General features: G+C 49.7%; 1 protein-coding gene across 2 annotated transcripts; it reads left to right on the top strand.

Moving 5' to 3' along the window:
• Positions 1-7,149: 7,149 nt before the first annotated feature.
• On the top strand, positions 7,150-14,355 carry CDHR4 (cadherin related family member 4). Of its 2 annotated transcripts, none has more exons than XM_065885858.1 (19): positions 7,150-7,198; positions 7,551-7,735; positions 7,859-8,021; positions 8,100-8,182; positions 8,689-8,799; positions 9,438-9,541; positions 9,736-9,872; positions 10,157-10,340; positions 10,437-10,590; positions 10,837-10,930; positions 11,206-11,409; positions 11,490-11,629; positions 11,864-12,014; positions 12,095-12,315; positions 12,557-12,699; positions 13,201-13,257; positions 13,359-13,446; positions 13,673-13,703; positions 14,207-14,355. In XM_065885858.1, the coding sequence occupies exons 1-19, from the start codon at positions 7,150-7,152 to the stop codon at positions 14,260-14,262; spliced, it is 2,355 nt and encodes a 784-aa protein (XP_065741930.1). In that variant the 3' UTR covers positions 14,263-14,355. The 2 variants fall into 2 exon arrangements, with proteins under 2 accessions (XP_065741930.1, XP_065741931.1); XM_065885859.1 differs by having other exon boundaries at positions 13,676-13,703.
• The last annotated feature ends 142 nt before the right edge of the window (positions 14,356-14,497 follow it).

A 14,497-nucleotide genomic window follows, 5' to 3' on the forward strand; every position in this document is an offset into this window, starting at 1 on the left:
GTATGGGAAGAGAAAGAGAAGCATGAAGCATGACTCCTACATGTCTGGCCTGAACAACTGATTGGATGGAATGGCCATGAATCAATCCAAGCAAGACTGGAGAAGAGTGGGCTTGGAGACAAAAATCAAATGATCATTTGTGGACATGTGACCCTTAAGATGCCTGTTAGGCATCCAAGAGGAGATGCGGGGTCAGCCACTGGGTGTGTGACTCTGCTGCCTGGGAGAGAGATCAGGACTGAAGCTTTGGATCTGGGAGGCAAAGTGAGTGGATGGTATTTTTTTTTTTTTTCCAAAAGAGAAGTCATTAAGTAAGCAATGCTTTTATTTTTATTTTCACTTATATATTTTTTGAATTTTTGAATTTTATTTATTTATTTATACAGCAGGTTCTTATTAGTTATCTACTTTATACATATTAGTGTATATATATCAATTCCAATTTCCCAATTCATCCCATCCCCCCACCCCCACCCCACCACTTTCCCCCCTTGGTGTCCATATGCTTGTTCTCTACCTCTGTGTCTCCATTTCTGCCCCACAAACTGGTTCATCTGTACCATTTTTCTAGGTTCCCCATATATGTGTTAATATACGATATTTGTTTTTCTCTTTCTGACTTACTTCACTCCGTATGAGAGTCTCTAGATCCATCCATGTCTCTACAAATGACCCAAATTCATTTCTTTTTATGGCTGAGTAGTATTCCATTGTATGTATGTATCACGTCATCTTTATCCATTCATCTGTCCATGGGCATTTAGGTTGCTTCCATGACCTGGCTATTGTAAATGGTGCTGCAATGAACATTGGGGTGCATGTGTCTTTTTGAATTATGGTTTTCTCTGGGTATATGCCCAGTAGTGGGATTGCTGGGTCATATGGTAATTCTATTTCGAGTTTTTTAAGGAACCTCCATACTGTTCTCCATAGTGGCTGAATCAATTTACATTCCCACCAACAGTGCAAGAGGGTTCCCTTTTCTCCACACCCTCTCCAGCATTTGTTGTTTGTAGATTTTCTGATGATGCCCATTCTAACTGGTGTGAGCTGATACCTCATTGTAGTTTTGATTTGCATTTCTCTAATAATTAGTGATGTTGAGCAGCTTTTCATGTGCTTCTTGGCCATCTGTATGTCTTCTTTGGAGAAATGTCTATTTAGGTCTTCTGCCCATATTTTGATTGGGTTGTTTGTTTTTTTAATATTGAGCTGCATGAGCTGTTTATACATTTTGGAGATTAATCCTTTGTCCATTGATTCGTTTGCAAGTATTTTCTCCCATTCTGAGGGTTGTCTTTTCGTCTTGTTTGTGGTTTCCTTTGCTTTCCAAAAGCTTTGAAGTTTCATTAGGTCCCATTTGTTTATTTTTGTTTGTATTTCCATTACTCTAGGAGGTGGATCAAAAAAGATCTTGCTGTGATTTATGTCAAAGAGTGTTCTTCCTATGTTTTCCTCTAAGAGTTTTATAGTGTCCAGTCTTATATTTATGTCTCTAATTCATTTTGAGTTTATTTTTGTGTATGGTGTTAGGGAGTGTTCTAATTTCATTCTTTTACGTGTAGCTGTCCAGTTTGCCCAGCATCACTTATTAAAGTGATTGTCTTTTCTCCATTGTATACCCTTGCCTCCTTTGTCATAGATTAGTTGACCATAGGTGCATCGGTTTATGTCTGGGCTTTCTATCCTGTTCCATTGATCTATATTTCTGTTTTTGTGCCAGTACCATATTGTCTTGATTACTGTAGGTTTGTAGTGTAGTCTGAAGTCAGGGAGTCTGATTCCTCCAGCTCCGTTTTTTTCCCTCAAGACTGCTTTGGCTATTCAGGGTCTTTTGTGTCTCATACAAATTTTAAGATTTTTTTGTTCTAGTTCTGTAAAAAATGCCACTGGTAATTTGATAGGGATTGCATTGAATCTGTAGATTGCTTTGAGTAGTATAGTCATTTTCACAACATTGATTCTTCCAATCCAAGAACATGGTATATCTCCCCATCTGTTTGTGTCATCTTTGATTTCTTTCATCAGTGTCTTATAGTTTTCTGAGTACAGGATTTTACCTCCTTAGGTAGGTTTATTCCTAGGTATTTTATTCTTTTTGTTGCAGTGGTGAATGGGATTGTTTCCTTAATTTCTCTTTCTGATCTTTCATTGTTAGTGTATAGGAATGCAAGAGATCCCTGTGCATTAATTTTGTATCCTGCAACTTTACCAAATTCGTTGATCAACTGATTCACCGATCAGTTTTCTGGTGGCATCTTTAGGATTCTCTATGTATAGTATCATGTCATCTGCAAACAGTGACAGTTTTACTTCTTCTTTTCCAATTTGTATTCCTTTTATTTCTTTTTCTTCTCTGATTGCCATGGCTAGGACTTCCAAAACTATGTTGAATAATAGTGGTGTGAGTGGACATCCTTGTCTTGTTCCTGATCTTGAGGAAATGCTTTCAGTTTTTCACCATTGAGAATGATGTTTGCTGTGGGTCTGTCGTATACGGCCTTTATTATGTTGAGGTACGTTCCCTCTATGCCCACTTTCTGGAGAGTTTTTATCATAAATGGGTGTTGAATTTTGTCAAAAGGTTTTTCTGCATCTATTGAGATGATCATATGGTTTTTCTCCTTCAGTTTGTTAATATGGTGTATCACATTGATTGATTTGCATATATTGAAGAACGCTTGCATCCCTGGGATAAATCCCACTTGATCATGGTGTATGATCCTTTTAATGTGTTGTTGGATTCTGTTTGCTAGTATTTTGTTGAGGATTTTTGCATCTATATTCATCAGTGATGTTGGTCTATAATTTTCTTTTTTTGTAGTATCTTTGTCTGGTTTGGGTATCAGGGTGATGGTGGCCTTGTAGAATGAGTTTGGGAGTGTTCCTTCCTCTGCAATTTTTGGGAAGAGTTTGAGAAGGATGGGTGTTGGCTCTTTAAATGTTTGATAGAATTCACCTGTGAAGCCATCTGGTCCTGGACTTTTGTCTGTTGGAAGATTTTTAATCACAGTTTCAATTTCATTACTTGTGATTTGTCTGTTCATATTTTCTATTTCTTCCTGGTTCAGTCTTGGAAGGTTATACCTTTCTAAGAATTTGTCCATTTCTTCCAGGTTGTTCATTTTATTGGCATAGAGTTGCTTGTAGTAGTCTCTTAGGATGCTTTGTATTTCTGTAGTGTCAGTTGTGACTTCTCCTTTTTCATTTTTGCTTTTTTTTTTTTTTTTGTGGTACGTGGGCCTCTCACTGTTGCGGCCTCTCCCGTTGCGGAGCACAGGCTCCAGATGCGCAGGCTCAGCGGCCATGGCTCACGGGCCCAGCTGCTCCGCGGCATGTGAGATCTTCCCAGACCGGGTCACGAACCCGTGTCCCCTGCATCAGCAGGCGGACTCTCAACCACTGTGCCACCACGGAAGCCCCTCTTTTTTCATTTTTAATTTTATTGATTTGAGTCCTCTCCCTCTTTTTCTTGATGAGTCTGGCTAAAGGTTTATCAATTTTGTTTATCTTCTCAAACAACCAGCTTTTAGTTTTATTGATCTTTGCTATTGTTTTCTTTGTTCCTATTTCATTTATTTCTGCTCTGATCTTCATAATTTCACCGAAATTATAAAGCCCGAAACACTCTTTATTTTAAAGTCTATTTTATCTGATATGAGTACTGCTACTCCAGCTCTCTTTTGATTTCCATTTGCATGAAATATCTTTTTCCATCCCCTCACTTTCAGTCTGTATCTGTCCCTAGGTCTGAAGTGGGTCTCTTGCAGACAGCATATATATGGGTCTTGTTTTTGTATCCATTCAGGAAGCCTGTGTCTTTTGGTTGGAGCATTTAATCCATTCACGTTTAAGGTAATTATCGATATGTATGTTCCTATTACCATTTTCTTAGTTGTTTTGGGTTTGTTTTTGCAGGTCCTTTTCTTCTCTTGTGTTTCCCACTAAGAGAAGTTCCTTTAGCGTTTGTTGTAGAGCTGGTTTGGTGGTGCTGAATTCTCTTAGTTTTTGCTTGTCTGTAAAGCTTTTGATTTCTCCATCGAATCTGAATGAGATCCTTGCCGGGCAGAGTGATCTTGGTTGTAGGTTCTTCCCTTTCATCACTTTAAGTATATCATGCCACTCCCTTCTGGCTTGTAGAGTTTCTGCTGAGAAATCAGCTGTTAACCTTATGGGAGTTCCCTTGTATGTTACTGTCGTTTTCCCCTTGCTGCTTTCAATAATTTTTCTTTGTCTTTAATTTTTATCAATTTGATTACTATGTGTCTTGGCGTGTTTCTCCTTGGGTTTATCCTGCCTGGGACTCTGAGCTTCCTGGACGTGGGTTGCTATTTCCTTTCCTGCTATTTCTCTTCAAATATTTTCTCTGGTCCTTTCTCTGTCTCTTCTCCTTCTGGGACCCCTATAATGCGAATGTTGTTGCATTTAATGTTGTCGCAGAGGTCTCTTAGGCTGTCTTCATTTCTTCTCATTCTTTTTTCTTTATTCTGTTCCGCAGCAGTGAATTCCACCATTCTGTCTTCCAGGTCACTTATCCGTTCTTCTGCCTCAGTTATTCTGCTATTGATTCCTTTTAGTGTATTTTTCATTTCAGTTATTGTATTGTTCATCTCTGTTTGTTTTTGTCCTTTAATTCTTCTAGGTGTTTGTTCTTTAATTCTTCTAGGTCTTTGTTAAACATTTCCTGCATTTTCTCCATCTTTGCCTCCATTCTTTTTCCGAGGTCCTGGATCATCTACACTATCATTATTCTGAATTCTTTTTCTGGAAGGTTGCCTATCTCCACTTCATTTAGTTGTTTTTCTGGGGTTTTATCTTGTTCCTTCATCTGGTACAAAGTCCTCTGCCTTTTCATTTTGTCTATTTTTCTGTGAATGTGGTTTTCCTTCCACAGGATGCAGAATTGTAGCTCTTCTTGCTTCTGCTGTCTGCCCTCTGGTGGATGAGGCTATCTAAGAGGCTTGTGCAAGCTTCCTGATGGGAGGGACTAGTGGTGGGTAGAGCTGGGTGTTGCTCTGCTGAGTAGAGCTCAGTGAAACTTTAATCTGCTTGTCTGCTGATAGGTGGGGCTGGGTTCCCTCCCTATTGGTTGTTTGGTCTGAGGTGACCCAGCACTGGAACCTACCTGGCTCTTTGGTGGGGCTAATGTCGGGCTCTGGGAGGGCTTATACCAAGGAGTACTTCCCAGAACTTCTTCTGCCAGTGTCCTTGTCCCCATGGTGAGCCACAGCCACCCCCTGCCTCTGCAGGAGACCCTCCAACACTAGCAGGTAGGTCTGGTTCAGTCTCCTATGGGGTCACTGCTCCTTCCCCTGGGTCCCGATGCTCATACTACTTTGTGTGTGCCCTCCAAGAGTGAAGTCTCTGTTTCCCCCAGTCCTGCCGAAGTCCTGCAATCAAATCCCTCTAGCCTTCAAAGTCTGATTCTCTAGGAATTCCTCCTCCTGTTGCCGGACCCCCAGGTCGGGAAGCCGGATGTGGGGCTCAGAACCTTCACTCCAGTGGGCGGACTCCTGTGGTATAAGTGTTCTTCCATTTGTGAGTCACCCACCCCGAAGTTATGGGATTTGATTTTGTTGTGATTGCGCCCCTCGTACCATCTCACTGTGGCTTCTCCTTTGTCTTTGGATGTGGGGTATCTTTTTTGGTGAGTTCCAGTGTCTTCCTGTTGATGACTGTTCAGCAGCTAATTGTGGTTCTGATGCTCTCACAAGAGGGAGTGAGTGCACGTCCTTCACCTCCGCCATCTTGAACCAATCTGAGTGGATGGTGTTTAAGGCCATGTGCCTGGATGTGAGGCAGAAGGTGGACAGAGGATGGCAGCAGTCAGGACTGAGCCCTGGAACACTCCACTGGGTGGAGGTAGGGACGATGAAGCAGAACCAGCAAAGGAACTGAGCAGGAGCAGCCAGAGAGGTGGGAGGAAGCTGAGAGAGTGTGGGCACTTAGGAGCCAAGGGGAGCAAGCATCAAATGCTGCCGAGGTGGTGAGAGTAGAGAATAAACTGCAGTTTGAAGGTCTCTGAGGACCCCAACAAGGGCATTTTTATGGAGAGAGGGACAAGCTCAACTATAGTGGGTAGAAAAGAGAGTGAGAGGTGAAGAACTGGAGAGGGCATGTGTAGACAACCTTTTAAACATTGACATATAATGTAAATAAAATGAACAGACAACTCTCAAAGGTACAGCACTATAAATGTTAAAATCTGTAGACACCTGTGCAACTGTCACCCAGATCAAGATATAGAATATCACCAGCCACTCCAGGAAGCCACTTTTTGCCCCCTCCAATTGATACCCCCAAAAGTAACCACCATTTTTATTTCTGTCACCAAGGATACCTTTTGTTTGTTTAATGTACACAGGTTTTGAGAGATTTTCTTGATGGTTGGGCTCAGGTTTTATAGGCAGATAATGTTCTTTCTTTTTTTTTCTTTTTTTCGTTTGGCTGTGTTGGGTCTTCATTGCTGCGGTGAGCGGGGGCTACTCTTTGTTGCAGTGCACAGGCTTTGCGGTGGCTTCTCTTGTTGTGGAGCATGGGCTCGAGGCGCACGGGCTTCAGTAGTTGTGGCACGCAGGCTCAGTAGGTGTGGCTCATGGGCTCTAGCGTGCAGGCTCAGTAGTTGTGGTGCATGGGCTTAGTTGCTCCGTGGCATGTGGGATCTTCCCAGACCAGGGATCGAACCCGTGTCTCCTGCATTGTCAGGTGGATTCTTAACTGCTGCACGACCAGGGAAGTCCCTAGGCAGATAATGTTCTAATGGGAGTGGGCAGCTGGAGTTCAGACTCTGTGGGGTAGCAGGTCCTGGGCCCAGTTTTCCTGGGTTCTGTGCTTGCTCTGTCTCCAAGGACTGCATGACCAAGACTTCCTTGAGCCTCAGTTTCCCTATCTGAAGCTTGATCCTTCTCCCCTCACATCTCCTTTGAATTCTAGTAATAAATAGGGGAATTCATTGGGAGCAGTGGAAAAAATGCAGTTTTCCAGGCCTCTTGATGGCTGTAGAGTCTAGAGCTCAGTCACTAGGGATGGGCAGGGCTAGAATGTTGGAGGCCCAGCTTTGTTTGAGCAACTGACCTGGCAACGGGGTGGGCCTGACAAACACTTCTGGCTTTCTGTAGTCTCCTCTGCTGTCTGTATCTTCAGGCCACTATGGTGCTGCTCAGGACCCTGGTGCTTCTTCTTGCTCTGGTTGTCTCTGGTGAGGAGCTGGTGGGTGGGGGAACTCCAGTTCTCACCCCCTGACTCCACAGTGGAGTCTTGATCCCTCTCAGATAAGCTACCATGGAGGACAGGGGGTGGGGGGAACCAGGAAATGGCAAAGATCTGTATCCCCGACCCTCATTCCTTCTCTTGGCTGCTTCCTCGACCAAGTTCTCACTCCCAGTCTGTGAAATGAGCTGACCCATGGTTGGATGTAGGGGACAAAGAAGGACTTTGGCTGCTTGTTTCCAGGATGTGGCCAGGCCCTAAGGCAGAAAGGAGGGACTCTGATTGTGTATATGGTTCCATGAGAATGGGGCTCTCCAGCCTGAATCATCTCTTCCTCACAGACCTCCACTCCCTGCCCTGGTTCATAAATGTCTCTGAGAGCCAGGGACCTGGCACCATCCTTCAGTCTTTCTCCTTCAACTGCTCTTCACACACACCCACCCTGGAGTTGCTCCATGTGCAGCCACCCACCACCTTCTTCAACCCACCTAGCCTAACTAGATGGCAGGGGATCTATGTGGGCAAGGTAGGGTCATGGGCACAACTGGGGACCATGGGGAAACAAGGACAGACCCTAAATTCACAAAGCCAGAGGTGGCATAGGGGGATGGAGATCCTAGGCCCCACATGGCACTGCCTCCTGCCACAGATGACCTTGAGCAGCTCGGCCCGGCTGGATGCCCTGACAGTGAACCACTATGAACTGCAGCTGCGGTTCACATGTGGCAACCATGTGATGGAGGGGCCACTCTCTGTGGATGTGCAGCGGGACCCTGGCCATATCCAGTGTGCTGGTCGATTTGCCAGCCCAGGTGAGACAGGGACAGCAGGCAGGGGGTGTGGGCAGGCATGACCTGAACAGAACCCCCCATGACCTCCCCTCTGGCCAGCTGGGGAAATCATTCAGGTGCCAGAAACTGTCAAACCTGGGGCCCGGCTGTACACTCTGCTGCTCCCAGGCCAGGGAGCCCAGGTGAGCCCTGCACATGGGCAGTGGTGGTGGTGGGGGGTAGGATGGAGGGTCGGGGGGAGATGCGGAGACCAAGCCCAGCCCCTGCCTGGCCAAACATAGCCTGCAGAAGGATTCTTTAGTCTACAGCTGAACCTCAGCAATGATACATGTTTTTGGAGAGAGCCACTGAGGGCTGCCCACCCCCAATGACTATGGCTGTTCCCATAGGGACATCTCAGGGGCTGAGTTCTTCTTTAAATTCTTCTGAATTCTTCATGAAATTTCTGTATCGTGAAATTTCTGTATCAGATTTCCAAAAGAAATCTAGATTAAAAACAAAATAATTAGTTTAAAAGCAGAGAGGATTGAGGATCAGGGCCCAGGGGAGCCCAGGCTAGAGTGGCAGTGGCAGGGTATGGGAGAGTTGAGAGTGGGCAGGTACCTGCCGGGTTGTTGGGGGACTTTGACAGGGATGCTTGGGGCACTGAGGGTTGGGGAAGGGGCCTCCAGCATCTCTGTCCTGTCAGATAAGCATCACCAGTGCCCAGGATCCGCCATACTTCCCTGGACCTTTCTCTATCAATGGGCAGGGTTGGCTGCTGGCGCCATCCCAGGGCCTCAAAGGCCAGGCTCAAAAGGTGAGCATGACTTGGGACCTGGAGATATCCATGAATTGGGCATAAAATGGGCAGAGCCACTACCTCCTGGAAGTTTGTTTGTTCCTGACCTCCTCAATCATGCTGCCTTCTCCAGACATAGCCCATACCTGTACCTGCTGCCCCATGCTGGCTGTACTCCCACCTTGGCCTGGTTCTGTGCTGGGCTCTGGAGTTCTAGAAAGAAGAGGGATCCCTGGCTCCAGGAGCCCATGGTGCCCCTTATAGAAAGGAGAAAGTTCTGAGCAGTCACACAGGAAGTGAAAGCTCTTGGTACAGTGCCTAGTGTAGTCTGGAGGAGGTTAGAGAAGTTCCTTCTTTAAAACTTCCACGTCTTATTGACTGACTCTTAGCAACTCTAAGATGATAATTCACATTGTGAATGATTCATATATTACTCTTTTGGGGGCTGTATGCATCCTAAGAGAAGGACTTATGACCGAGAAGAGTGAGACACAAAGGAATATCTGTCAGCAGAGTGACAGGTCATAGGGAGGAGTGAGTGTCGGGGTTCCTTGTGGAGGTCCTGAGGTGGCGCTGCCTATTTGAAGGGACGACTGGGCACAGATATACAGGTAGACACACACCGCGGTTCCCTTCTTGTTTTGTGTGCACCGCAGGTCTTCCAGCTTCAGATCCTGGTGAACTTTGGACAAGGCCGAAGCTGCTGTGGGATGCTGACAGTGAAAGTTTTGCCTGCTCCCTCCAGCCAGGTCTCTTTCCTGTAAGGTTCCCCTACCCTGGGAACAGTGGGGAAGGCAGGACCTAGCCCCAGGGAATTAGGAGTAGGGTTAAGGTGTGGGGCTGCTTGAGCATCCCCAGCTGGCTCCTGTACCAGGGAAGACCCAGGGGAGGGGTCCGTAGACCCCGCCGGGGTGGCGGGAGAAAGTAGGAGCCAGTGCCCCCATTTTGGTCCAGGCAGCAAGCCCAGAATATCACCATCCCGGAGAACCTGGTCCCCGGAAGTAAGGTGGTTCAGGTCCAGGCCCGGGGCTTCGATGTGCGCTACGAGATCCTCTCCCCAGTGCCCTGCCGGCTCTTCTCCATCGGACGCGGTGAGGGGCACGGAGGGCGGGTAAGGGGATGCCTCTGCGGCTGGTCTAGAAGCGACCCGCACTACCTCATCGCTCTCTTGAGTAAACGAGCCTGGTGCCGAGGCAGAAACTGGGGCGAGGTCGCGTTTGGGGGCCCGAAGTTAGAAGCGAGCCTTGGAGGAGGCGGCGGCCAAGTGGTCAGCCTCTGCGCCCTCCCGCGCCAGCGGATCCGTGGGAGGGTGGGAACTGGACTGAGCTGGGGGCGGGGCCGAACTCTGCGTCCCCGGCCCTCCCAACCCGCCCAGTCGACGGAGTGGTCCGGACAACGTCGCCCCTGGAGCTGGCGCAAGCCCCAGACGCCGCGGTCACTAGGCTGCGGGTGAAGGCCTTTGAGCGTCTCTGGCCGTGGGCCAGCGCCGAGCTTGATTTCAAGGTGGACGTGCAGTCAGTCAACCGCTGGCCCCCGCGCTGCACACCAGCGCTGCTGGCGTGAGTATATGGGAGCCTTACCTTGGCTATTGGGTAGAGCCATGGTTCGCCGCCCAGCCCCAGCTCCCGCCCTGCCGCCCTGCCCTCTGCTTCCAGGACTCAAATCCCCGAGACCACACCTGTGGGCACCGTGCTGAATACCTTCACCTGCACTGACCCGGACTCTCCTGGCTCCACCCTGGACTACCAGCTACTGTTCCACAGCCCTGCTGGCGCAGCCAGCCTCTGCCTTCAAGACAGAGTCCTGGAGGTGCCCAGTCCCCGATCCCAGACCCATGTGCAGAGTGCTTGAACAGGAAGGGGGGTGGGCCAATGGTCTGCGGGAGCCGAGACCATGAGGGTGAAGGAGATGGTGGTGGAGCCAACCTGTTTTACAGTCTGGAAAACGGAGGGTCAGGGTAGGCTATCTGTGAGTAACCTGGCCTGAGGCAGCCCAGTGTGGCTCAAGGCTCTCCCAGGCCTTGGCTGGGCATCACCCTCTGGCCCCTCTGACTAGGTGAATGCCACACTGGACTGTGACACTCCTGGCGCCTGCTTTCATCATGCAGCTTCCATCCTGGTGCTTGATGGTGGTCAGCCTCTGATGACCAGTGAGTGACCATACCCAGGCCTGGACATTCAGGACCGGGTTCTTCTATACCCTTCTTCCTATTCTCAGGATGGGGTCATCTCTCCTCCCTCAGAAATCAATAGGGCAGGGTTGTCTCCACCAAAGACCCCTGGCAGAGGCACATTTCTCCTCGCTGAGACCCCTTGGCAGGGGAGGGCTATTGTCCTTCCTCCTTCCAGAGCCTCTACCTCCTTAAGCCACCAGGGCAGGGCTGGGCAACCCAGGCCAGCTCCCTGACTGCCAAATGGCTTCCAGCTGAGGTGCCAGTACTGGTGATGGTGACACCTGTCAACGAGTTCTCCCCAGCCTGTGTCCCACGCACATTCCGGGTTCGTGAGGATGCAGGGCCCCACGCTCTTCTGGGCTCTGTGGTGGGCAAGGACATGGATTACCCGCACGACAGCATTGAGTACTCCATCCCTGGCGGGTCTGCCACTTTTGCTGTGGACCGTCTCAGCGGTACTCCCACCCCAGGGCTGGGATGGAGGGGCGAAGCCAGAGTTGACTCTGCAAGCTGAGGCAGTGGCCACCCCTTCTAGGGGAGGTTCGCCTCCTGGGGCCTTTGGACTATGAGCTGCAGAAGTTCCACAGGCTCACTGTCCTGCTGACTGACCATAGTCAAGACCAGGACCCCACCTGCCACCGCTCAGGCTCTTGCACAATTACCATTGAGGTGGAGGTAACTGAGCCCCGAAGCCTTGGAAAGAATTGGAAAGAGTTCATATCTCCCTCTGGCCTTCTGCTTTTGCACTCTGTCTCAGGTTCCTCCACTGGTTGGCTGGAGAGGGGTGGGGTCTCACTGTGGAAAGCTTTGGAACCTGTTGCCTGATTCCAAGGTTCTGGCTGCGGTGGGAGGAGGCTGAGGGGCTGGCCTGGGGGTTTGGGAGTGGGTGATCTGACTACCTGCCTGCAGGATGTGAACGACCATGCCCCCGAGTGTGAGCCCCCATTTCAGGAGCTCACCATCCACACTCACCTGGGCCGCAGCATGGAGGTGACCAGGGTGTCATGTCGGGTGCCCCAAGAGCCACAGCGCCTGGCTTTCTCCTACAGCATTGTGGGAGGTGAGGGCCAAGGGGACCACTGGGCTGTGGGGGAGAGGCAGGCCAGCAATGGTCCCCTTCTTCTGCCACTCTGTTTTCAGGGAATAGTTGGAGCCAATTCAGCCTGCAAGGAGCTGTCCTGGTGCTCAACGACCTCACGTTGGGGCCCTCCTGGCCAGAGCAGCCCCATACTTATGAGCTATTGATCCGTGTGGCCGATGCAGGTCCCTCCACCCCCCACCTCAGCACCACAGCCACTGTCATTGTGCATCTAGTTCCCTGGAGGGCCAGCACAGTGGCCACCAGCACCCACAAAGCCACAGTGAGGGGGGTCCTCAGGCCCTTGGTGGGTGGGAAGAAAGGATCTTGGAGGATGCAGGGACCTAGTTTTCCAGGTGGAACGATGGGGGAAGGCATTTCGGAGGGAACTGCTGAGTGCAAAGAGCCTGGCAATACAGAAGAGAAATCTGGGGTGTGGGGTGGCCCAGCCCTTGGAGGGCTTTGAAGGCTGGATGATCAGGGCATTTTGGTAGGGCAGTGGTGAAGCTGTGGCCCCATTTCAGGTGACTTCAATGATGACACCTCTGCTTGTGACAGACATGGAGGCTTTCTGGCAGCCGGAGCCCTGGTTTGTGGTGGTGCTGACAGTGACCAGTGCCCTTCTCCTCTTGGCTCTGGGCTGGCTCCTTAGCAGGCTCCTGTGGGGGTAGGGTTGCTATCCCTGTACTGACTGCCTCCCCCCAGCCCACTGGGGGGCTGGATCGCAGATGGATCGCATCTGTGATAGCTGGTTTTACCCAAGATTGCCCAAGTTGATGAGCAGACAAACTGATATTCAGGACTGCTCTCCTTCCAGTGGTCATCAGGTTAGAGGCAGAGATACACTGGGAGAAAGTTGTCTCCATCACTGGCAGAACCCAGTCCTGGAATGAGATGAGGCCCAGGGCTTTAGAATCTGAGTCTGTCATGCATTGGGCATTTATCCCTATTTCTGACCCCTGCCCTCCATTTGAAACCTGACCTTCCCCTTAGACTCTGAGTTTCTTGTGAGCACAGGACTGAACCCAGGGGTAGGTGGGAGTAACAATGTGGGCACTGCATACAGACATAGGCTATCCCCAATAAAAGGGGCAGATGAATGGTGCTGGTTTCTGGAGCCAGCAGGTCTGCTGCTCTCACTGCTTGGTCCCTCCTCCTGGCATTTTAGGTTGGCCCAGGTGCTACAGGTACCAAGCAAACCAACCCAGGCTCTACTGCTGAACAGGTAAGCCTCCTTTGCATACCTCTATGCCTGGAAGTCCATCTCTTAAACTCAGGCTGGGGCCCAGAGCCCTATCCTGTACTCCAGCTCCTACTTTGCCCCAGTATCCAGGGAACTGAGGGGTCCGTTGAGGGGTTCATGGAGGCACCGAGGATGGAGACACCCCAGGCACCCAGCAGTGTCATAAGCCTGGTATGTCAACCTACCATCCTGTGCAGTGGGCACTGAGGCTGCTGCAGAGTGCTCCCCTGCCAAGCCTGCCCCTTTACCCATGGATGGCTGTTCCTGTGGGAGGGCCCATACCAGCACCATCAGCATGGAGGAGGCAGGTGGGCTCCTGACCCTTCTGGGGGCAGGCCTCCACCTGCTCCCCATGGGCAGGGTTCAACTCATTGCACCCTCTCATTCTTCACCTCAGCAGCATTTTGATGGCAGAGCACAGGACCCCCGTGAGTCCCCCTCTTTCCAAACCATTCTCTACTTGGGCCCACTTTCTTTCCATACCCCATTTCAATATCTCTGCCTCCCACCAGGCATCCTATCTACTGTTTCCCTGAATGGGGTCTCTTCTCACCCCCACTCACCCCTCAGCCAGTGTTTGCCAAACACCTGGTGAACGTGATCTGGTTCCTGCCCATGGGGGAAAGGGGGAAAGGTGGTGAGGGAAGAGGCCCCCAAATGCTCCACTGTCACCGTGAATTATAGCAGAGTAATCTGGCACTGGGCTTAGGGGAGCTGGTGTCCAGTTTTGGGGAATCATGGATGCTTCCTGTGCATTTGAGCCAGACCTCAAAGGATGTGCTGAGAAAGGAGGGAGGGGACAAGCTGGATCAAGCAGAAGGGAGGGGGTCACACCAAGGGTCCTGGAATACCTTTCCCTGTCCTTAGGGGATGGAGGTAGTTCTGCTGAAGCCAGCAGTACCCTCCCTCTCCCCTGACCATCTGAGCTCAGGTACAGGCAGAGATTACCTGTTCAACACGCACACAGGAGCCCGGCGCTGGCTCTGAGGCCAAGAAGCTGCATCATATTTGTGGAATTTCTTCTTCACATGATTATGTGTTTTCAAGTTGATTCAATAATAAACAAAATTACAAAGAGAAGAGTCCTAGCCTTGTAACTTACATGTGGGAGAAGCTCTTAGATCTGTGCTTCCTTGGTCTCACTTGGAGAATGCCCTGTCTTGTGGGAACACTGTAGGGAGTAGTAAGGTTATTTTTCTTTCAAGAAGGCATTGTACAATGC

This window comes from Phocoena phocoena, chromosome 10, assembly GCF_963924675.1.
Source record: "Phocoena phocoena chromosome 10, mPhoPho1.1, whole genome shotgun sequence".
Taxonomy (NCBI): Eukaryota; Metazoa; Chordata; class Mammalia; order Artiodactyla; family Phocoenidae; genus Phocoena; species Phocoena phocoena.

What these genes read in the sequence shown, in the direction of transcription:
- CDHR4 (XM_065885858.1), top strand. Translation starts at nt 7,150, where the DNA reads ATGGTGCTGCTCAGGACCCTGGTGCTTCTTCTTGCTCTGGTTGTCTCT. An exon ending in TCCCAGGCCAGGGAGCCCAG is followed by an intron (nt 8,183 to 8,688) that starts GTGAGCCCTGCA and finishes CTGTCCTGTCAG; the next exon opens with ATAAGCATCACCAGTGCCCA. An exon ending in CAATTACCATTGAGGTGGAG is followed by an intron (nt 11,630 to 11,863) that starts GTAACTGAGCCC and finishes ACCTGCCTGCAG; the next exon opens with GATGTGAACGACCATGCCCC.